We start from the raw sequence: 24432 nt of genomic DNA, 5'->3' as shown, positions 1-24432 counted from the left end.
AATAAAATGTTCTAAATTCAACTGAAAATTCCTTATTTGGATTGACTAGTGTACAAATAGCTGTGAATCCTAATCCTGTACACAAAGAGAAACTTTAGCTCATTTCATGTAGCTCATTTCCTAGTAAATATGTACCACGTTGAATCCTGGCAGAAAAATCCTATACATAACTACTTTGAAATGTTGGACTGTTTCCAGGGAAGTATATATATAGGATTGTTGTTTTAAATTGCAATCCAGGCTACTTTTAGCAGAATATAAATTCCATTTATCATAGTGAATGTTATCTTGGGGCGGGGGGAGATGGACCCTGTCATATTCTAACAGCACAAGCTACATATTTCAGACTTTCACAACAATATTGCAGTCAAAATTTAATTTGAAGGAATGCAAAAATGAGAGGAAGCTGCCGATGTGCATTTCACTTTATGAGTATTATAGAGAGATTGTTTTGGAAATGCTGGCAAAATAAGCTATTCTGCAGCTGTCTCAATCCTGTATGGTAATACTGCAGTCTACTTCACTTAATACCAAATGTGAGACAGTTCCTTAAATTACAAACTGCTTTAAGCATAGATTTCCATTGCAAGCATGGCGTGTTGTCTGTAGCTAGAAGCAAAGTGTTTTATTATGGATTCTAATCTATGTTAAGATAACATTAGAATGCTTGGCACTTCTGAAATTATTTATTAGTGTTTGCAGTAAGTGGAAACTGACTTGAGTATTCTTCTAAAACGTTAAGAATAGCTTGTACAGTCATCACACAGGGATGTGGAAAAATTCAGATAGCTTTTTTGCCACAATCAAAATCTACTTAAATATTTTTAATGTGTTAGGTCAGATATTTACGTTGCATAGATTCAAGTGGATTTCAGATTATTTCATGTGTAACAATTTTCTATAGTTTGATTAATTGACCCAGCTTATGAGATATGCTACATACACTGAGATGTGAGAATTTGAATTTCTTTATGTAATTCATAAAAAATATGCTGGAGAAAGCTACAAAATATGCTGACAAAATACCTGTGCATATGATTTTCCAATTTGTTCCTGCATCTTATACACTCACGAAAGGTGTGATCTATATATGTGTTGCACAGCAAAACAACTCAAACACTGATGCATCATTTAGGCAGGGTTTTATCTCAATACTGTTTTATTATATATAGCATGTTTAAATCAAATCTACCATAATCAGTGGGTACCCTTATGTGATTGCCCCATGCCGCTGAGGAAAGACAAAGGGAAAGAAATATGAGATCTCTAGGCCATACACATCTTTTGGTATGATTACTGGTCCATAAAATGAGGACTAAGATTGTTGGGGGCAATATACTGACTCTAAACGTCTTTGAGAGGGCTGTAAAACACTGTGAAGGATTTCTATGAGAATGAGCTTCCCCTTTGACTGCTACTCTCCTTTAGCTGCTTAATCTGCCTTTGCTACCAACGTCTGATTTCTCAAAGAGGAACCAATGCTAACTGAAAAGGGGAATTCCCCACTGGCTTTCGGGGTAGGGCCAGCATACTACAAATGATTATCTTTTTAAAATAAAATCCATAGAAAAGACTTGACTTTTTTATTGCCAAGCCGAATAAGCTGTCTCTTGTCGCAAACACATGATCATCCAGTTAGGTTCTCATGAAGTTCTCTTTTGTTACAGCAACATGGCCAATGCTCTTGCCAATGCCATGTGTGAACGCTGCCGAGGAGGCTTTGCACCTGCAGAAAAGATTGTGAACAGCAATGGAGAGCTGTACCACGAGCAGTGCTTTGTTTGTGCCCAGTGCTTCCAGCAATTCCCCGAGGGACTTTTTTATGAGGTCAGTTCCTTTGACTTGTTGCTTCTGCCTTCCTTGTTCCAATATTTTGTTTCAAATAGCAGAGATGACATTTTTAAAATCGGGTAGAGTTCAGTGATGTATCTTGCCTTGCGACCCCAGTTATATTAGAAACCCCAGATTTATCATTTGATAATGCATTCTGGAAACCAGTTGCCTCACATTAGATCAGGCTTCACCATCTTGCTTCTCTTTTGGAATGCTGGGCTCATTATTGCTAGAATTCCGAGATAATATAAATTTACTTATTCATATTGCTATTGATTCTGATAACTGTGATTTTAGAATTTGCCAGACTTAATACCTCTAGCAACTGGTGTTAAGAAAGACTGCAGGTAAATATACGTATCCATTTATGATGTGTTAAATTATCGTGGATACATATAATACTTAGTTTTGGTCAGGGGTGAAATTTTCTGACCTTTGCTACCGGTTCACAAATGAATAACTAATAGCAGTTTTTTTATAGCTAGTATCTTGGTGTCAAAAAATCCAGAGTGACAAAGGGAATCTAAGTTAGTACCATACAAGAAAGGAAGTTCAAGGAACTAGGCCAGTGAGAAAAAAGGTTGCCTCTCACATTAATCATTATCATGAGATTTAATGAATGGTAGGTCAGCTACACTGGCTAGGGATATTTATAATAGCCCTGCTACATAAGAAAATCACAATCTAGAATAGAGGATTAAAGTAAAACAACTATTAGCTATCTATAAATGCTAACCATGCAATATTTTTAATATGGAATATTCAGTTTTCAAAAGGGGATTGTGGTTCTTGTTTTTCACCTTGTCTGGAACTCATCTTCAATTAATTTTTAAACAGAGTCATTTTGGGTATTGTGCCACAACCTGAAAACGTATTCAGATGTTTCCTACAAGCTAGTGATTGTTCTAAGACACTTGCAGTGAATCATAGAGAGGACAGGAATTAAAATACAACCCTGATGAAAACTTTTGCAACAGTCAAAATATTTCTGCTTACCTTGGTCAGGATAGCTTCCTAAAGAGGAAATATTGTTTCCTGAACTAGTACAAAATGATCGTACCCAACCAACGGAGACAGATAAAAGCCAGTTTTAGCTTTACATACATAACCAGTATAATATCTCTGCCATGACAATGGGGCAGCACTGTACTTCACAATGTAAAATTTTAAGCAGCCTACTACTGGTTTTGTTCTGGTTTAAGCAATGAGCTCCCTAAACCCTTGGTTTAATCCAGAGTTTGCAATCTCTTTCAAAATTGGATAGTTTTTTCTGACATTTCCCCAGAGGATGTATCCACAGTATGTACAAGAATCTCACCTTCAAGGGTTTTGAACCCTACTTAATGGTTTACTTTCTTTTGCCCCAAACTAAGAATGTGCACTACTATTATTATTACAACATTTTATGTATTGGTAGCTCCAATACCTTACAATTGACTATTTTGTTTGAAAGACCTAAAGTACAATCCTAATAAGATTTGTTTTATTGCATTAGTTTAGGGAGTATCCAGACTTTTGGTAAAAGTTCTAAAGATATACAGCTCTTTTACAGCAACTTGAGATATGATTTTTCCTTAGGAATCTCTAGTATTGAGAGCCTGGACATGTCTCAGTGTCAAACAAACTTCATTGCAAAAATAGGTATTTGTAATAGTCTTTTAATATTAGTTATATGAAAGCAGACATTTCTGGAAATCAGGCGCAATGAGTCTGTTTAGAAACTCCTTTTTGCTGTACAAGATGGAAAAATGCATATATTTATCTGAATTAGCATATAGTATTTGAACTATATAGTCCTTTCTTAATTCCTGCAAATAGTCTGACCAATTAATGCTAGCAATGCAGGAAGTATTTTATCCTTCTGTTTCCTTACACATTGCATTTTTTTGATTTGTTTTTATTCTTATTCTTATTTTAGATTATTGTTTTTATTATTGTTTTTATAAATAATTCAAGACAGCGAACATATCTCATACTCTTGTCTCCTCCTATTTTACCCACAAAAACAATTCACCTGTGAGGTTAATTGGGCTGAGTGAGAGTGATTGGCCCAAAATCACCCAAATGACTTTCATGTCTAAAGTGGGATTAGAATATATTATTCCTTGAACATATGCCCTCTTAAAAGTATTGTAAATAAGAGCATTTATAGGCCATTTGGATTAAATCTTACATCTGAATATCCACAGTGTGCTCTGGTATAGTTACTCATTTAAAAATCATAAACTATTTAAATAACTAAACTTCAGATAAACTTTTGTTAGGAAGAAAATCTCAGAATCAAATTCAACTATACGCACTCACCAATTTAACTGTGAATTTTTTTGTGACAGTTTTTTAGTGTGGTGGTTAAGGTGATGGCCTAGAAACCAGGAGACTGGGTTCTACTCCTGCCACTAAATTTATTCTATATTTAAGATATTTAGTTTGCTGAAATGTCCTCTCAGGCTTCAAACTGCTGCTCTATGTCTACCAGATTTACTGTACACTTTCATGTTTGTTACTAAACAGGCACTAAATTGTTCAGGTTTGTGGTGCTAAATATTTAATTAAATATTTAATTAAACATTTAATTTAATTAATTAATGTGGAAATATTCTCTGCAATTATCAAAGTAATGCTTCTGTATAGAGTTACATAGGAGCAATCTCCATTTAACAAATTTAAGTCCAGAGAAGCAGAGGTCCTAGAGTAATAATGGGATAGAACTCAATTAAACAAACATACATATATACATACTAGGACTGTCCAAAATATCAGACTGTTTGATATCATGATGATGCCAAAGGAATGCCTTATTCATTTCACATCTGCTTGAATATAACTCTGTTTATTCTAGTCCGTTATCACATGATTTGGAAAGAAGGTGATGTTCTCCTGGGCAAAAAAAGATATGACACAAACATTTCCATCTTTCCAAAACCATTTGCCTGGCGCTGCCCTTCAGGAAATGTAAAAAACGGAAGAAATATATGGCTAACAAAATATGTTTCCTGCATTGGACGCTAAAACAGATGTTCATGATGAGAATATCTCTTGATTTGCTCCCAGGTGTAGATCATTTCATCAGAAGCGTCATTCATTCATTCATTTTTTACTTACATTATAATCCATGCTATGTAAGTGTAGCTTGCTCAAATATGAAATCGTGTTGGAATTTCTCTTATTAGAAACCTTAGCAGTTAAAGCTATAGCCGTAGTATATGTGGAAACATACTTACCTCTTCTGATAGCCTGGCCTATTTGTCTTTTTTCAGTTTGAAGGAAGGAAGTACTGTGAACATGATTTTCAGATGCTTTTTGCCCCTTGCTGCCATCAATGTGGTAAGTTTCAGAAAAATATATTTTATAAAGGTCTGATAGGTCTTTTACAAGGAGAGAGAAAGTATATATTGTTTAAAAAAGAAAGCTGAATAGTTATAAAAAAAAAACAAGGCATGTGTCTATTAAAAATGTTTCCTGTTGTCTTCAAGTATTACCCTGAAAATTCCAACCTCTGTAATTCCACCCTGGATCTGAAAACAGAATAAAATCTAAAATATATTAAAATCTTGGCTGGGAAGAGCTTTTCTCAGAATATGGCCACCATATGGCACGTCGTATTCATCCAGGAAGAGTCATATTAAACACTTTTCCAAACTCACAATCAGTTGACACAAAAAAACATTCATTCTGTAATAAAATACAGAAAATCTTGCCTGAAAGTCTTCTGTGGGTACATTTTTATGCCATGAAACTAAGCTGGAGATTTTGTTAGGACACAATAATGTTTAAACCCAAGCTTGTACCATTTTGATGTGAAGTGGATGTTGCTAAGGAAAAAACAGACTTGAATATCTGTTTTCCCTTGGTCTGCCCTTAAACAAGAGCATCAAGGCACATAATTTAATTAGAGTGAGATAATAGTTTGTTTATCAAGTGCAAATATGTTGCTTCCAGGAGAATGGAAATTCCTGCTATAATATATAAAATAAAAGAGGGAAAAAATCAGAATTGTTTTCAGTAATATTATGAGAAAAACAAATTAGGAATTATTAGGGTGTACCAATATGCTTGCAGGTATCTGTGTTTTGCACCTGCATATATATATATAAGTTTCTTGATAAAGTCACTCAAGTTGTGAAAAAAGATCAATAGCACACATTTTGATTCTGTTTGTTGGGATCTATTGAAACAGCATTCATGCCCAAGTCAATCCTTTCTGTCATCTTTGAAAAGAGAGTAATTTGCTCTACCTACCCATAAATGTGCTTGTTCTACAATTATTAGATCTTTTTCCACAGTTAACTCAGGGGTGGGCTGCTAAGGGTTAGCCCAGATTTGGGATTACCTGTAGCTAACGTTATGGCCAGTTCGGAGAACCTCCAAATCCCACCCCTGGCTGGTCCCTCCCTCCCAGGAGTCTCCATGTGGCCTGTTTTGGATGTGGGGTAAGTGCAGGGTTCATGCAGAGGCTCGGGGGGGGGGGGGAAATTAGGTCTCCTGGAAATTCTGGGATGCCAGAAACAGGTCCCTGGAGCCTGGGGGGAAAAGTTTTCACCCTCCCAGAGGCTCGAGGAAAGCCTCCGGAGCCTGGGGAAGGTGAAAAAGCCCCCCCCCCCACAACATGGTGCAGGAGGCTGAGCAGGCCATGCACACACCCAGCAACTGGACAGAGAACCCATTGTAACATTTTTGAAGCCCACCCCTGAGTTAACTGAATCATATATAAAATACTTTCTGCATCTGATAGATTCTGACCTACAAGTTACGCCACAAAAATAGGCTAGTCTTTAAGGAGCCCCAAGATTCTTGTTGTTTTACTCATTCATGGGAGACCCAAGATAATGTTAGATTCAGTGGCCTGGAAAAGGAGAAATGAAACTGTTTATTTCTATTAAGGCTTGCCTTTCCCCAGCCAAAATGAGTAAAGGATATTATCTATCAAAGCTCCATAATGAGAAATAGCTTCCTAATAGAAGGAACATGTAGTTAATGGGACATCTGAGAATCATAGCTCTGAACTTGTATTGATTTTTATGTTAAGCTCAGTTATTTTTAATATTCCATCCATCTTGCTGCCAGTCTTTTTATCTTTCTGGCATCTTCCCATTAGATAAAAGTTGGATTTTAATATGCATATTGAACAATTGAAACAAAATGATATACCTTGACATGCCAATTACTTTTCTAAATCTACCTAAATATATCAAATTATATTGATAGATTAAATCCAAAGTGCCATATTTACTATCTAAATATGATATAATTCCCAGAATTTCCAGCAATCTGTAATGCAACAGTTATATTCTTTTTTTTTTTGCTTTATATCTGATATTTATAGGATATAAATAGGATTAAAATTAAATATCAGTTTATATTTTGGCAAGAAGAGATTGGACAGCCATTTGTCTGAAATGGTATAGGGCAGTGATGGCGAACCTTTTTTGGCTCGCGTGCCACAAGTGGGGGGAGCGCCGGGGGGTCGAGTGCAGGCGTGCCACACCCATAATGCAACGCGCGACCTCCCACAGTGCGCATGCGCGCAAAACGCGCGACCCCCCCCCAATTTTACATTTTTTTTGCCCTCCCCATGCTCCAGGGGCTTTATAGGAGCCTGGGGAGGGCGAAAAGAGCCTCCCCCGACCCCCCGGAGGCCCTCCGGAGGCTTCAGGGACCATCCCTGAAGCCTCCGGGGGGGCGGGGGAGGCTCTTTTCGCCCTCCCCAGGCTCCTATAAAGCCTCTGGAGGCTGGGGAAGGCGAAAAATAGCTTTTAAAAAGGTGAACTCAGCTGGCCAGCGCGCGCATGCGTGCTGGCCAGCTGACAGGGCAGCGCCTTGCGTGCCCTGACAAATGGCTCCACGTGCCACTTGTGGCACGCGTGCCATAGGTTCGCCATCATGGGTATAGGGTCTCCTGCTTGAGGAGGGGGGTGGACTAGAAGACCTCCAAAGTCCCTTCCAAGTCTTTTAGTCTGTTACTCTGTTAAACATCATTTATCTAAATATAGTTATATGCTATGAAAGTAGACAGTGACAGTAAGAGGGCAGTAATGCTTTATTTATTTATTAAGCTATCATAATCTCCCAGTTTTTAATAAATTAATACTTATTTTAATATCTCCTGTTGAATTTTAGGGGAGTTTATTATCGGTCGGGTTATTAAAGCTATGAACAATAGCTGGCACCCAGAATGCTTCTGTTGTGATATCTGCCAACAGGTACTGGCAGACATTGGATTTGTGAAGAATGCTGGCAGGTCAGTGTTACTTCTCCTCCTTTGATTATAAATTTGAGCATAGTGAATTTTTATAACTTTTGAAATATTTGGAAGCTTCAATTGGTTCAAAATCTGGTGGCCCACATGGTTTTGTGCAAGCCTAGATTTGCACATGTGTCCACCTCTTCTACTGGACTTGCATTGGCCACCAATTTCCTTCCAGTCCAATTCAAGGTGATACTTGTCACCTTCAAAGCCTTAGATCAGGGGTGGCGAACACGCGGCTCTCGAGCCGCATGCGGCTCCCGGCCAAAATGAATGCGGCTCTTTGCCTCTTATCATTATTTTGTATACTGTGGCTCTTTGCCAAGTTTGGACTTTGTCCCTTTCGGCGCTAAACCCGGATCGTGCGCTCCCTTTCGGCGCTAAACCCGGAAGTACGGTCTTGCCCCGCCCCTGGCGACGCGACGACGCTTGCCTGCGCTCCACCAGCTCAGCTGGGAACAGAGACGTTTCTCTGCTCAGCAATGTCTTCAGTGGAGTGGTGGCAGCCTGGCAGGCTGAGCCTGCGTCCCTTTCAGGCGCTCCGCTCCGCTGAGGAAACGTCTCCGTTCCCAGCCGAGCTGGTGGAGCGCAGGCAAGCGTCGTCGCGTCGCCAGGGGCGGGGCAAGACCGTACTTCCGGGTTTAGCGCCGAAAGGGAGCGCGTGGTGTGGCTCTCTGACTCTCACAGTTTAAAATTTTGGCTCTTTTTGTCGAACTTGTTCGCCACCCCTGCCTTAGATGGTTTGGAACCAGGTTATTTGGAGGGCGGTCTTTTCCCAATCAGATCTACCTGAGCCACCAGAGCAGGGAGACAAGGAATGCTTCAGGTTCCCTCTCCTAAGGAGGTCCATCTAATGCAGTGCTTCTCAACCTTGGCCCACCTGAAGATGCCTGGACTTCAACTCCCAGAATCCCCCAACCAGCAGAGCTGGCTGGGGGATTCTGGGGGTTGAAGTCCACGCATCTTCAGGTGGCCAAGGTTGAGAAACACTGATCTAATGGGACCAAGAACAAAGGGCCTTCTCTATGGCAGCTCCATCTCTATGGAACATAATCCTTGCAAAGATAAGATTGGCTCCCACTTTGACACTATTTTGCAAAGCCCTGAAAACAAAGTTCTGCCAAAGGCCTGGTACAGAGTCCATCAAGTCAGCTGTTTGGTTATTATTGCCAGTGGGGTGGGGAATTATTGCTTTTTGTATTGTTTTTACATTGGGATTTTATCCTTTAGCCACTCAGAGTCACCGAGAACAAGTTGGGCAACCATATAAATTTTCTTAAATAGATAAATCACTTTTACATAATTATGTAAAAATCAAGGCAATGTAGTCTTTGACATTGCTTATTCAAAAAAAAAATAGATATCTTAATGCGAGCAGCTAGCCTTATCTTTTCTTATATCGTTTTTCCTTACAGAAATTGTAGTTAATTTTCTGATTACAAGACAGAAATAAAAATTCAAGTTGAACATTTTTTCCCCAATAATCTAATATTTCTTACATTTGTTCCTTGATTTCTCATAGACATCTTTGTCGTCCTTGCCATAATCGGGAGAAAGCCAGAGGTCTTGGCAAATATATTTGCCAAAAGTGCCATGCCATAATTGAGGAACAGCCGCTTATCTTCAAGAATGACCCTTACCATCCTGATCACTTCAATTGTGCCAACTGCGGGTAATGGAAACTTATTAGGAAATAAAGTTTAACATTTAAGTGTTGGTATCACAATGCTTGATAGTCAAATTCGAAAGCAAAATATCCACTCTTATTGAAGACAAAACAATAAACAAGATATTCCATAAGTGATACACATCCCAATCTTGTGTAAATCCCATTGTATTCAATAATTAAATCACCAGTTACTTGTGCACAGCACTGACACCATATAGCTATGTTAGGATCAAACAATATATAACTGTAATTATATTTCTTTTTTTTGATCATGATGATGTTATCCATTCAGTCCCACTCTTGGCAATTCTTTGAGTCAAGTCTCTCCACATCTTCCAATCTTGTACTAATTCTTAGAGGTTTTTCTATGCTCTGGTTAGTGTCAGCTTTGATGGTGTCTAGCCATCATGTTCTTTGACAGCCTGGTTTCCACTAATTTTTACAACATAGAGCCACGGGGTGCAGTGGTTAGAGTGCAGTACTGCAGTTTACTTCTGCTGATCGCTAGCTGTCAGCAGTTTGGCAGATTGAATATCCCCAGGCTCAAGGTTGACTCAGCCTTACATCCTTCCGAGGTGGGTAAAATGAGAACCCAGATTGTTGGGGGCAATATGCTGACTCTTTAAACTGCTTAGAGAGGGCTGTAGAGCACTGTGAAGCGGTAAGTGCTATTGCTATAATTGCATTCTCCAGTGAATTATTTTTAATTAACAATAAATCCGACAGGGTTTTTTTCTGAATTCATTTCCTACCCAATTCCAGTCTGGATTACAAAAGCTCACATCTGGATTTCACATTAGCAAAAAATTACTCCCATAGAAAGTTCAAGTGTGGGTTCTCCAATTAGTTACAAAGAAATAAATGTTATTTTTCTAAAGTTATATCTAGGTTAATTCCAAGGATGAAATCCAGCAGATTCTGGACAACCGGTAGTGGAAATTTTGAGTAGTTTGGAGAACCGGCAAATATCAACTGGCTGGTCCCAGAGTGTGGTGGGAATGGGGATTTTGCAGTATCCTTGCCCTACCATGCCCACCAAGCCACAGAACCGGTAGTAAAAACAAATTTGAATTTCCCCACTGGCTAATTCCTTGATCCCAAGCCAATTTCCTGGTCAGGTATTGTAGCCTTAATCGCTGTTCATTCCTCTGTAACACCATTTTATGTAAAAAGTAGTTGGTCTTGTTTAGGTGCAGGCCTGTTGTTCATCTTTGGCTCTTCTCAAAATGTCTCATTTTCTCAGGATAAGGGATTCCAGTATATGTGAAGAGCTCAGTATTGCTTATGCAACCACTCAACTGCACTCTATGTTTTCTGTTTCATGGCAAGATTAAAATTTCACTTTGAAGGTCATGCGCTCCCAAATTCTATACCTAAATCAGGATGAGGAACTTTGTCTTTCTTGATTTTCCTGAATTTCCAACAACTTTATGTCCAGTAATGAGCAGTAGTGGTTCTTCAATAGGATGATTACAATTGTCCAAGCCTGATGTAAGCAGTCTGACCAACATTTATCATTCTAGACCAGTGTTTCTCAAACTTGGTGACTTTAAGTCCTGTGGACTTCAACTCCCAGAATCCCCCAGCCAGCATAGCTGGCTGGGGAATTCTGGGAGTTGAAGTCCACAGGACTTAAAGTCGCCAAGTTTGAGAAACACTGTTCTAGACCAATACCTAGATTAAAAGCCTGCCCCATGCCTAATAAAGTGTGCTCAGTGATCTGTACACGCACCAATTACTATAACTTTTGACAAGAAAAATGACTTTTTCAGAGAACGTCCAGCCACATTTGAAGTGACTATATTTCAATTGCCATAACTATATATTCTTTCTTTGATTTGTGAACAGAAAGGAACTGACTGCAGAAGCTCGAGAACTGAAAGGGGAGCTGTATTGCTTGCCTTGCCATGATAAAATGGGGGTACCCATCTGTGGGGCATGCAGGAGGCCAATCGAGGGCCGAGTGGTAAACGCTATGGGCAAGCAGTGGCATGTTGAAGTAAGCTTTTTGTTTCTCTGTTAGTGTATTTATGGGTATATTCAACCTGGAAAATTCAAGAAGAATCTTCAAAACATTTAATAAACCCTATGTCATTTTATGGGATGTGTGGCTCAGTGGCTAAAACGCTGAGCTTGTCGATCAGAAAGATCGGCAGTTCTGCAGTTCGAATCCCTAGTGCTGTGTAACGGAGTGAGCTCCCGTTACTTGTCCCAGCTTCTGCCAACCTATCAGTTCGAAAGTACGTAAAATTGCAAGTAGAAAAATAGGGACAAGCTTTGGTGGGAAGGTAACAGCGCTCTGTGCGCCTTCAGCATTTAGTCATGCCGGCCACATGACCACGGAGACGTCTTCGGACAGTGCTGGCTCTTCGGTTTTGAAATGGAGATGAGCACTGCCCCCTAGAGTCGGGAACGACTAGCACATATGTGCGATGGGAACCTTTACCTTTACCTTTATGTCATTTTATAGTGAGGCGTCTTTGTAATGGTCTAATCCATAAGGTTTTCCATGAATGGAAATTCCTGAACTGATAGAAAAAAGAAAGAATATTCTAATAGCAAAAAATTAGTGCTAGTGCTATCAGAAATTTTTTCGTGTTCATTTTAGTGGAATTCATGCTAGCCAGAGAAAATGCTATTGGTATGGCCCAATACTGAGTGAATTTAATTTAGTTTTAATCCTACTTATTTTACATATTTTTACATGTGCTCTATTTTTATGATCTATTTTATACCCATCTGATTTGCCCAGTTTTGTATATTATTTGTTTATAATTTTGAGGGTGCTTCTGACAAAAAATAAAGAAAGAAGTAGAACTAATTTGCATGTATTTGAAATCTGAGTGGTTGGTTTCAAGTACATATGTTTTTATCACCTGTTAGGATTTTAAAAATAACTTTTCTAGTATTTATAGAATAATTATTTAATGGGAACATTGCACACAGTTGTGGTATTAAGCTAAGAGAAAGTGCAAGTCCCCCAGAATATTATATATCCATAGACAGAGTTTTATACAGGGGTGAAATTCAGCAGGTTCTGACAAGTTCTGGAGAACCGGTAGCGGAAATTCTGAGTAGTTCGGAGAACTGGCAAATACCACCTCTGCCTGGCCCCAGAGTGGGGTGGGAGTGGAGATTTTGCAGTATCCTTCTCCTGGAATGGGGTGGGAGTGGAGATTTTGCAGTATCCTTCCCCTGCCACGCCCACTAAACCAGTAGTAAAAAAAATTGAATTTCACACATGGTTTTATACAAAGGATTGCAGACAGCAGGTTCTGTTTTGATATATCAGATCGATCTGAATTTCTGGATCACATTATTATTGTTTATAGCAATGTGAATTCAGGAAAGAGTAAAAAGAGAAAGAGGGTCATTTATTTCCAGATTGTAGATATATGGTGCATTTTACTTCTTTACTCACATAACTATTAGAAAGTGTCCTCTAGAAATTTTGACTAAGTCAGCGTTAGTTGGATAGAGGAACACTTTTTAAACTATTAATTAAAATTTTGGAATTTACTCTGGAAATCTTAGAAAGTAGCCTTTCAAAACTGAGGTGTATAAGGTCTAAGGCAGGGGTGTCCAAACTTGGGAACTTTAAGACTTGTGGACTTCAACTCCCAGAATTCCCCAGCCGGCTGGGGAATTCTGGGAGTTGAAGTCCACAAGTCTTAAAGTTCCCAAGTTTGGACACCCCTGGTCTAAAGAAATAGATGCTAAGCTAGTGGGATATATATATTTTTTAACACGAGCAAGAGGAAGGCCAGCCTTCCTATAATTTGTTCCTGTATATTTGTTAAAAAGGTGAACTTTAATTTGATACCTTAATAATTATATAGAAAATTATTTTAAGAGTAAAGGACACACCTTTTTATCCCACAGCATTTTGTTTGCGCCAAGTGTGAGAAACCATTCCTGGGCCATCGTCATTATGAAAGGAAGGGGCTGGCGTATTGTGAAACCCATTATAATCAGGTATGGTTGCGTCTTGCCTTTTATGTTTTAAATCTCATCCAGGGACACTTAATACCTTAAATCTAAAACTGCAGGAGCATCAGGATGAATGCACCACCCCTGTTGCAGCTCCACCAAAGATCCTTGATAGCAACTGTGGCTATCTCCCTACTATTCCGCAGCCTGAAATTCAACGGATACAGCTCCAGATAATCCATTTCCTTTAAGACTGTCTAGCTGCCCATCCAACGGCTTTCTCCTACAGCTTTCTCCACAAGCTTTTTAAAATATCTTTCGTTATTAATTTTACTTCTGATTCAAATTCTGACTCGGACTTATATTTTCCATTTCCACAGCTCTTTGGTGATGTGTGTTTCCACTGTAACCGGGTGATTGAAGGAGATGGTGAGTTTCTATGAATATGTACAGGTAGTCTTCAACTTATGACCACAAATGAGCCCCAAATTTCTGTTGCTAAGTGAATTTTGCCTATTTTATAACCTTTCTTGTCACAGTTGTTAAGTGAATCACTGCAGTTCTTAAATTAGTGACATGGTTCTTAAATTAATATGGCTTCCCTATTGACTTTGCTTGTCGCAAAAGGGGATCACATGACTCCGGGACACTGCAATGGTCATAAAAATGAGTCAGTTGCCAAGTGTCTGAATTTTGATCATGTAAGCCCTGGGATGCTACAACAGTCATAAATGTGAAAAAAATTGTCATAAGTCCCCTTTTTTAGTGCTGTTGTAACTTTGAATGGTCTCACTAAACAAACTGTTGTAAGTGGAGGACTACCTGTACTTTTCTCATCATTAAAACATTCATTTCAAAGTAAAATACCCCAAATACCATTGTCATTATATACCCAAGATGCTGAACATGGGTCCAAAAGCATTTAATATATTTTATTTATATATTGTAAAAAATGATACACCGCCCATTCCCTCAGTGGATGCAGAGTGCCTGATACGTTCATAAGTTTTGAGCCTATGAAAATATATGATTCAGATATGAAACATACGAAAGTAACAAAATCAAAACGTGTGCCCTTTAAAATTAAATCTTATCTAAGATAATTTTATTACTTTTTATGCATATTCTTGCTGAGCCTTATTCCATGTGACTTATTAATGAATGTTAAGTCCAGGGAACATCTTTATAATCCTAAACATATAGATTATTACTGTAATGAAGATAATAATTATACCAACAACAGTATAAATGTGGCTAGAGCCTACCAGACTTAATCCCTAACGCAGCTCTGAATGGATCTTTCAGACATTGCTTCGCCCCCACCCACCCATCCTTTCAATCAAACATGTCCATAAGTTGCCTTTTAATAAGAATAGTTGTAGCACAATGGTTAGGTTTAGACTTAGAGAACCAGACTGATTTTGGGAGACTAGGGTTAGATTTAGAAAACCAGACTGATTTTGGGAAACTAGGGTTAGACTTAGAGAACCAGACTGATTTTGGGAGACTAAATTCTATTCTGTTTTAGACAGTGAAAGCCGGTTGAATGACCTGGGCCAGTTAATCTCTCTCAGCCATAATGTCAGCCATTTGGCAACCAGCCAGCCAATCAATTCTTGGTGCAAGGAAAAAGATAACAGTAGCGAGACAAATGTAAAATAAATATAAATGGACTTGCTTATCTTCAGTAAGGCTTTTAAAACTATGGAAACTATGGAGGTTTCATAATCTTGAAATTGTACCTTTGGACCATTTTTCTATTGATTTATAGTAAGTAGTGATTTTTTTTAGTAAATGAATTAGAATATTTTGCTTATCTAATATCGTACTTCATCTTGAATGCCTTGCAAACATAGGCAATAGCATGGTAGCTCTAGTAGGTCTACCATATTTGTGCTGAAAAATTTAGGAGACCTACTACCGTATTATTCGGAGTGTAAGTTGCACCAAGATTTTGAAGAGGCAAATAAAAAAAAAAGATTTTGCACTCTGCAGACCTCCCAAAAACGGCCAGTTTTTCGCAAAAACAGGCCCATTTTTTCTCAAAAAAGGGTACGCATAGCCTTTAGGAGGCTTGTGGAGTGCTCCTGGGGGGGGGACAAAATTGACCAAAAAACGGCCCATTTTTCGCTCATTTCTGCGCTCCCCAGCCTCCAGAAGCACTCTGAAAGCCTCCTAAAGGCTATGCACTGCCATTTTGGTGAAGGGGGCGGCGTTTTGGGTGGCAAAAAAATGCTGTATTCAGTGTATAAGATGCCTCCAGATTTTCAGCCTCTTTTTTGAGAGAAAAAGGTTTGTCTTATACTCCGAAAAATATGGGTAGGTGCCAACAGAGTTAGAATTATGTCTTCAGTCTGGTCATCTAACTTTGGGGGAATACAGATATCATCAAGAGTAAGACCTGGCAATTACCCTTATTTTGTGGAGTGTTGTAGACTTTTCTACTACATAACATAGGGCAGACTGGTGAAGAAAGATTTTCCTGAAATTGAACTTTTAAAAACTGTAGGCTTAGACAAATGGAGTGAAGAAAACAACACTTGGAAAAAATTCTGCACGCTTGTTTTTGGCTAATAACAAATGTAGAATATAAAGGCAAGTTTTCAGTCTTTGTACAATTTTTGTATGTTTAGAACCAATTTGGTGAACAATTGGAAAAGATTAGATAGTTACAAGATAATATAAGGGAAGCCAAGCTTAATCCCTATATTTAACACTGTGGCAACAGCAGAAGAAACAACTACCATATTTTTTGGGCTATAAGACACACCAAGATTTTGAAGAGGTAAATTAAAAAAAAGTTTTTGCACTCTGCAGGCCTCCCAAACCCTCTGCACGCCTCTCATCTTTTGTGAAAAATGGGGCAATGCAGAGAGTTTGAGAGGCCTGCAAAGTGCTCCTGGGGGCTGAGGGACAAAAATGAGCAAAAGACCCAAGGCATGCATAGGCTTTGGGAGGCTTGTAGAGTGTTCCTGGGGGCTGGGGGGGGGGCAAAAACGAGCAAAAAAGGGTCCATTTTTTGCTCGTTTTTGCCCTCCCCGGCCCCCAGGAACACTTTGCAGGCGTCCCAAACCCTCTGCACCTCCATTTTTGTGAAGGGGCGAGGTTTCGAGAGGCCAAAAATGCTTTATTCAGTGTATAAGAGACACCCAGATTTTTTTGGGGGGAAAAGTTGCATCTTATACTCCGAAAAATACGGTGCTTACCATGTCTGGGCTCCAGGCAATACTGCCTGCAACAGACATCTGTTTCAGCTCTGTCAGCTGTCCTGTGATACCAGTTCCTGAATTTTTAGCCTGGAATCAGAGCATTTGGGACAGGACTAGAAAGGCTAGTGCTCTCCAGAATTTTGAACCGCTAGCCCTGTAATCCCTCTCTCCTGGCCATTCAAGGTGAGGCTTACAGCTGTTGATTCACCATATCAAGATGTAATGTGTCCTGATGTAAGGGCTAAGTACGATTGTGTTGGTGCTGACATGCTGTACAAATGTCCATCATCACAGGGTCAATACTAAATTTTGCCTATGGAAATATGTACAGTTAGACCACATGTGATGATTCGGACAACCTTGTCTTTGTCAATATTCGTTCCATGACGTAGGCTATGAATGTATGATAATACCTGCAGTCCGTTTTGTTTTGATTCACCTTGTCTTTTCTTTGTTCTTTTGTAGTTGTCTCTGCCTTGAATAAAGCATGGTGTGTAAACTGCTTTGCATGTTCTACTTGTAACACCAAGTTAACACTGAAGTAAGTATACGCGTTTGGGGAAAATAATCACAGAGTTGATGATGTCACTTGTAAATTGAGGCCTCCCTTGGAAAATATTTATGATTGTTGCAGCAAGTCTGGAGGAAGAGATGAGGCACACCAGAGCCGTGTCCAAACAAGACAGAAGCTAGGTTATGTTCTTTAATGCTTCTGTCTTTCATCGGTGCTCATAATATTGTTTGCTTTGAATCTTTGTGGAGTAGAACAAGTAGAAAGGTGTTGTGGAGAACAGATTACTATAAATTTCTATTGACTGCAGCTGGATGGAAGTCAAAGAAGTTCAACAGCACAGAGCACTTCAGGACACAGCAACTGTAAATTTAATGAGTTGCTCAGGTTGCTCTTTTAGCACAAGAGATGTGCTAAATATCTGGAATAACTGCAGTGCATTTGGGGTATGTCTCCTGTCTTTAGAAACACGGGTGGTCCTTGATATAAGACCACAGTTGGGTCTGGACCTTACATTGCTAAGTAATGCAGTTGTCCATTGACTTGTGCCTGATTTTACGATTATGGTCGTCACACGGACCATACAATTGTTAAGCAAATCTAGCATCTATTTGGTTTGGAGAAAAAGGATCAACATAGCTCCTATCTAGAAGGTCTCAGAGTATATCTTTAATGGTGTGTTTAGTTTGGCAAGGTTCTATGGATGAGGAACAACAAAGGAAGCTGCTTAGAAGTAACTCTTATGTGTCTTTCTTGGTTTTTGGAGCCTGATGTAACTACATAACCAGTGTTTGAACTGTGATCATGTGATTGTGGGGATGAACTGTCTTACGTGCAAGGACTGGTCATAAGTCACTTTTTTTAGTTCTGCCGTAGCTTTGAACTGCTACTAAATAAATGATAATGAGTTGAGAACTATCTCTAGAAGAGCTTCCCTTAAAATCTTAGTACTCCATGGAAGAATGCACTTATTTTTTAAGCTTGCTGTGATAGAAGTATTTTGTAATACTGCAGTCCATGGAAAATAAACAAGGATATATCTTTTCCTATGAGTATATTCACTACTTTCTTTTTATTTCTATTTTTCTGAAGGATTCTTTCTCCTTTACTTGTATCTTGATTCTTTCTTCTTCTCTCCTCCATTCCTTCTTTGCTCAACCTGAAAGGGACAAATTTGTTGAAATCGATCTCAAACCTGTCTGCAGACACTGTTATGAAAAAATGCCAGAAGAATTTAAACGGAGGCTTGCCAAGCGGGAGCGTGAAGCCAAGGACAAGGATAAACATAAAAAGAAAAAGCCTGTCTGTCTGTAAAGCTCTCCTTTCTACCTTTCACCAACTGTGCTCCTCCTTTTCTTTGGTTAGTTTGTGAAACTTTTCTTTATGCTTTTGTTCTGGTGCGCAAAACGGTGTTTTTAAAATATATGTGTTGAATTTCAACACATTCAGCCCCATGTCTAGACCAATAGGTTCTGTTCCCTGTGATCAGACTTGCCTTTTCCTCCCCCACCCAGGGTGAAATCAACTTATCTTTGTTACCAGTTTGCAAATGTAAGCGCCATTGTGCATGCGCAGGGCCTTTGGCTCATGCGCAGAGCATCAAAAACAGGACGTGATGACGTCCGGGTGAGTGGGCAGAGCCTCCCGCCGCTAGCACTACCGGTTCGCCCGAACCGGATAGAACCGGCTGAATTTCACCACTGCTCCCACCTCAGCAGTTTGGCCCTGCCAAGAAAAGTCTTTGATGGAAAAATGCTTTTCTGCAAGTGCAGGATGTACTCTTTCCGCTAAAGCAGATTATTATTTTATAATTTATATGGAGATTTATATAGAAAATGGATTCTTCCAGATAAGTTTGTTTTTTGCTTTGCATCATTCATTGGAGAAGTGCATGTGTGAAACTTTGTAATTTAATTTGTGATAGTCCTGTAATTTCTGCTGTATCCAACCTATTTGTTCCACATCAGTTAAAGAGGAAAAGATAAAATGGCTACATGAAATCTTTTGATGGATCCCTAGAGCGTTATTTATCTTGCAGTTTATGAAACTATTGGTTGAAATTCATCAATCACAAACATTCATTCAGAACAAATCTACTGAAAAACCTGTAGCATATTAACTTAACATATGCCTTTTTAAAGGTAATCAATTCATTCTTCTAATATGAGAGATATTTACATCATCTGCTTTGTGTGTGAAAATTAGGCTTTTACCTGGAAATCAACTCGTAGTTTATATAGTCGCAGGACGTGTAAAGTCATTGTATATGACTTCTTCCATTAACACTATCCATATAATTCTACACGCAGATGTTAAGAGATGAAAAAAGAATTGCCCTTTAAAGAGAAATGTTTCGTTAGACATTATCTGAAGCTTGTAGCTGTCTATTTCACACATGGCTGCACAGTAGGGTGGTTTTAAAATCATTTTTAAAAAACCACTTTCAAATACTATACATAGCTACACGTATAATCAAGATTATACGGAGAAGCCCCCACTCAAAAGTTAAGCATGAAAGCACCCAAAGGAAAAATAGAAATGAATAGAGATGGGGAACTATTAGCCTTCCAAATACCAATATTTTCTCCAAGTTGCAGTTGTATCGCCAGGATCCAATTTGTTCATCAAAATCAGAGGTATCAAACCCACGTGCCCAATGCATAATGCACTGGCCACTCCCATTCCCATCTTAGTGAAGGGGGGGGGGGGAAGTCACGATGCATCACGTGATGACATGACATGTTTGACACCCCTGATCAAAATAATATAAGTCTCAATGAACCCCCCCCCCCTTTCCTGTTGCCATGTGTGCACAATATGATAAATGTGATTATAAAATGGATAGAGCTTGTGAGCAATGCTGCTTTGATTCGTGGCACAGGTGTCTCTGCGAAACTTTTCAATGCATTGGTCATACTTTTGCTATCAACAGACATTTGCCGCACTTTGAGAATTTTCAACAACTTTGGGAAGCAGGGCAGCATTGCATAAATTAACTGAACAGGTTAATTCTCCCAGCTTTTTATCATCTGTCAAGGTTGACCAAGCATTACAGTTTGTTTTTAGCAGCTGATTTCATTGATCTACAATTCTTTGATGTGCTCTTCCCGTTAGCTGTTGTTCCAAAGAGTTGGAAGTTTTAATTAAGTGTCTAAAATGCTCACCTTCCACCTTTAGCAGTTGGCCGAAGCTGTCACTGCTTTTCAGGATTTTTCATGGTTTCTAAACATCAAGATGGCAAAAGTTATGAAACTGAGGACAAGTCATAGAAAAGTTTATTTTTCTATATATGTTGGAAGGCATGGTGGTGAAGAGAATCATGCCAGAAATGAAACATGGTATTTATGCTGAGGTAGGGTGGTTTTCTGAAAAAATAATAAGAATTTTCTTGAGTTTTAATAAGATTTATTGGAATGTGTTTTCTGACAGATGTTAACCAAGTCTCAGATTGTATAATGTTCTGCTTCTCCTGATTTAAACTGAAATTTTTTATATATATAAAGAGAAATAAGTTTACTTATGGTGAATTGTGAATATTAATTTGTATTGTGAAGGTTAATTTTCAACAATGTAATTTTTTTTCAGAAATAAATTTGTGGAATTTGATATGAAGCCTGTCTGTAAGAAGTGCTATGAGAAGTTCCCACTGGAGCTCAAGAAGAGACTGAAAAAATTGGCTGAAACTCTAGGAAGGAAATGAAATATTTCATCTTGCTATGCAAAATTAAGAAAACAAGATTCATATCCCCATTTACTTTCATCGTGTCTATGAAATCTATGCTCTTAAAAAATCCTCCTGCATGACTAGCTTAATTCAAAAATATATATCTTGCCATAAAACCTTTAATGTCTTATGTAATGCTATATGAACTTTTAGATTATGTATTCTGTGTTTATATACATTTTTAGAGAACTCAGTCTTAAGTGGAAGATTAAAACATAGCCTTTAAATTGCAATAGAAATCACTCTCTTGGACTACTGCTGCTGATCTCAAATGAACATCATCCAGCACAGCCTCTCTTACCTAGAATTTTCCAAATGTGCTGATCTTTTAATTTCCAAAATTCTCAACCAGCCCAGCAGATTAGGAAAGCAAATTCTCTTGGCAAATAATCCAGACCTTAAGATCATGTGTCTGACAGGGAGTGACTCCTGGAGCAAAACAAAGTAAAACTGTTAAAGCTGGCAATTTATAAACACTAAAATCCCATTGAATTCAATGGCTTTCAGCTCTGTAGGCAGATATCGGATTACATGGTTAAGTATATAGAAAAATTCATGGGCTGGTGGCCATAATATTTACCAATACGGGTCAGAATAATCCCCATCCCCCACCCCAAAATCAGACTTGTGATGCGAGGGCTTTGAAGTATATTTTAACTAATAAATTTTATACTTCATATTGTTTAGAATCAGGAAAGGAGATGCATTTCCTTTTATTCTAAACTGTCACCTCTGGTGTTAAAAACTATGAGACAAAAGACTACAGATTTTTTTGTAAGCAATGAGTTCTTGTTTAATATTAGCTTATGAACTGATAAGAAAATGGTTTTCCAATATTATATTGCTATTGTTAAGAAAATGGCAATAGAAAATATTCTCAAGATTTAGGAAGTTTATATTCTGTCAGGACATCTTGTTGATTCTGTCTTCAGCTCAACAGAAATAATTTAAGTTATTGAGATTCCTTTTTAAAAAAAGTAGTCAAATTGGGGATGAATTGTAAGCAAACCATAACCCAAGCTATCACAAGCGCAGAAATGATTTGTTCAGAAAGTTTCTGATAATGGTTACTGTTTGAGAACGGCAGTGAATGCTTTCACATTCTGGTAAGCCTGAAGCCCAAAGTGTGAGATGCCAACATATTTCTGTGTCAACAGAGTTCAACTACTTGAATTTTATAAGGATTTTTTTCTTGGATCCTTTGATATTTTATTTCCCTGTGCCTTAATTATGCTGTATATTTACAACATTATTCAAAATATTTACTCATTTTATTAGGAAATATACATCTTATACTCTAGGAAGTGGCATAAACATTTTGAATTTTGTTTAAAATAATGGAAAGTATTAAGGATGCAAAGTACACTTCCTTTCCCTCTTCAGCTCACTTATTTTTAAATTTTACATGAAATAAAAACTGAACGTATTTCAATTATGGACATGTACTGTGTTAATGAATCAATATAGTGACAATCATTTGTTATTTATACTTGGACAGAACCTAAATGAATATTGCAATCTTCAGTACTCGGAAATAAATTTCTTTGAGTTCAATGGTACCTAGGCTATTTAATAATACTCTTATTTGAAATAAGCACTTTGAACTCAAAGGGATTTACCTATAAGTAAAAATGTTGATTGCAGTTTTTGTTTAAAAAAATTCTGAATTCCGAAGTACAATATATATTTTCACTAATAAACTATTTTGAATTTTACAACTCTGAAGTTTAAAAATCTTATGGTATAATTTTTTAAATGTTTAATAATAACATACTTGTTCAATATCAAATATTTAAAGAGATTTAAGCAGAGACCTCAATCCTATTTTAATTTCTATAGTGTGAACAATAATTAAAGCATCCTGCTGTAGAGAATTGTAACATCCAGAACGTCCTGTAGCAGGGTGGACAAACCCCAAGGGCAGGTACTGCCCCAGCACACCTAAGCTGTATCACCAAAGTTCAACAACAACTAACCAACTTTAATAGTGGCCAATTGCCTTATTCATTTACATCCATCCCATGGAGATAGATATCTTAAAGATAATTGATATGGAGATACTTATATAGAAAAAAGAGGAAGAAAGGAATTTTGCAATTCTCTCTACTGAAGATATCTTCAGGGAAAGAATTCTAGCTTGGGAGTAGTCAGGTTTTCCATCCTACAGAAAGGATTCTTTTGTGGCAGAGGGAATAAATACTTACGGTGACTTTGCAGTATCTGGTTTAGAAATTATTTAACAACCGTCCAGGTACCTTTATGTGGCACGTGTTCATCTATCTTTAGGTTTTAAATTGGTAGACGAAATTAATTAGGTTGATGGCCACAAACATGAGAAAACGAATGTGTCTGATCCAGGAGTGGGTTCCGGCCATCACTACTACCAGTTCACTTGTGTGTGTGCGCCTTGCGCGTGTGCTTAATGCATGCTGTGCCCGCATGTGCAATTAAAATTGTTCTGCGCATGCACAGAACTGAAAAACAAGATAGCGGCGCCAATGGTGCCGATCAGGGAACTGGTTCAAGGGCATGGCAGGCCTGGGTCGCTGCCTGTTCCAGGGACCCAGGCTGCCAAACCACTATCGGTTCAGCCGAACCGGTCTAAACCGGTAGGAACCCCCCACCGGTCTGATCTACATAAAATTTACAATGGTATTTCTATGCAACTGCATGTAGATCAAATATGGCTATTTATTGGAAAAAAATAAGTAAAATGCAATAGTTGTATCCTAGTGCCATTTCTCCCCCACTCGTTTTTAATCTCATCATCAGTGGCTAAGGGGCTATTATAATCTGTTATATGCAGATAAGATGGCTTTCAAGGACACAATTTGGTTTATGCCGACTTTGAAAAGCTTGAGCAAATTGTAGGTTACAGTCACTCATAATTAAATGTCAGTGGGTGGGAAAAGAGAACAGGAGCTCTCCTAATTACTATAGTGTTTTTGATTACAGTGCGCTCCAGCAAATATTTTACATTTCTAATTACTAATATATTCAGTGGCCTTAACATATTACTTCTTTATACATGTTAATTTCCAAAGAGAGCTTTAACTATTTCTCTCATTCAAACTCGAGATCCCTATCACTACTTTGGTGTGCTCACTCAGACAGCTTAATGGTGCTTTCACTTTTAGACCTGCTTTTAACTCAGAGAAAGTGGATAAAAATAAATTCTTCCTTGAACTTCTTGGGAATTCCAATCCCTTGGTGAAGCTTTCCTTATGGACTCCCAAACTGTCCTCTTCAAATGCTTCACTCATTTTCCACTAGCCAGTCCACTCCGCACATTTTTTTTCTGATTCAGCTTAT

At 38.3% G+C, this 24432-nt stretch overlaps 1 protein-coding gene across 6 annotated transcripts in view; it reads left to right on the top strand.

Annotated features, from left to right (window-relative positions):
- LIMS1 (LIM zinc finger domain containing 1) overlaps positions 1–22553 on the top strand; it is a 99367-nt gene extending 76814 nt beyond the window's left edge. For 3 of the 6 annotated variants that reach the window (XM_081948952.1, XM_081948950.1, XM_081948948.1), the window contains exons 2-11: positions 1668–1827; positions 5091–5157; positions 7951–8071; positions 9600–9749; positions 11595–11745; positions 13629–13721; positions 14057–14105; positions 17351–17426; positions 18563–18756; positions 20982–22553. In XM_081948952.1, coding sequence (XP_081805078.1) covers positions 1668–1827; positions 5091–5157; positions 7951–8071; positions 9600–9749; positions 11595–11745; positions 13629–13721; positions 14057–14105; positions 17351–17426; positions 18563–18710 — 1015 coding nt within the window. In that variant the 3' untranslated portion in view covers positions 18711–18756; positions 20982–22553. The remainder of the gene's footprint in view (positions 1–1667; positions 1828–5090; positions 5158–7950; positions 8072–9599; positions 9750–11594; positions 11746–13628; positions 13722–14056; positions 14106–17350; positions 17427–18562; positions 18757–20981) is intronic. The other 3 variants (XM_081948953.1, XM_081948951.1, XM_081948949.1) reach the window with 1 other exon arrangement.
- Positions 22554–24432: the final 1879 nt, after the last annotated feature.

The sequence above is a fragment of the Natrix helvetica genome (genome assembly GCF_964273705.1).
Source record: "Natrix helvetica genome assembly, chromosome: 3".
NCBI lineage: Eukaryota > Metazoa > Chordata > Lepidosauria > Squamata > Natricidae > Natrix > Natrix helvetica.
The sequence above is the reverse complement of the archived record's forward strand: the minus strand, read 5'-3'. Positions and strand labels throughout refer to the sequence as shown.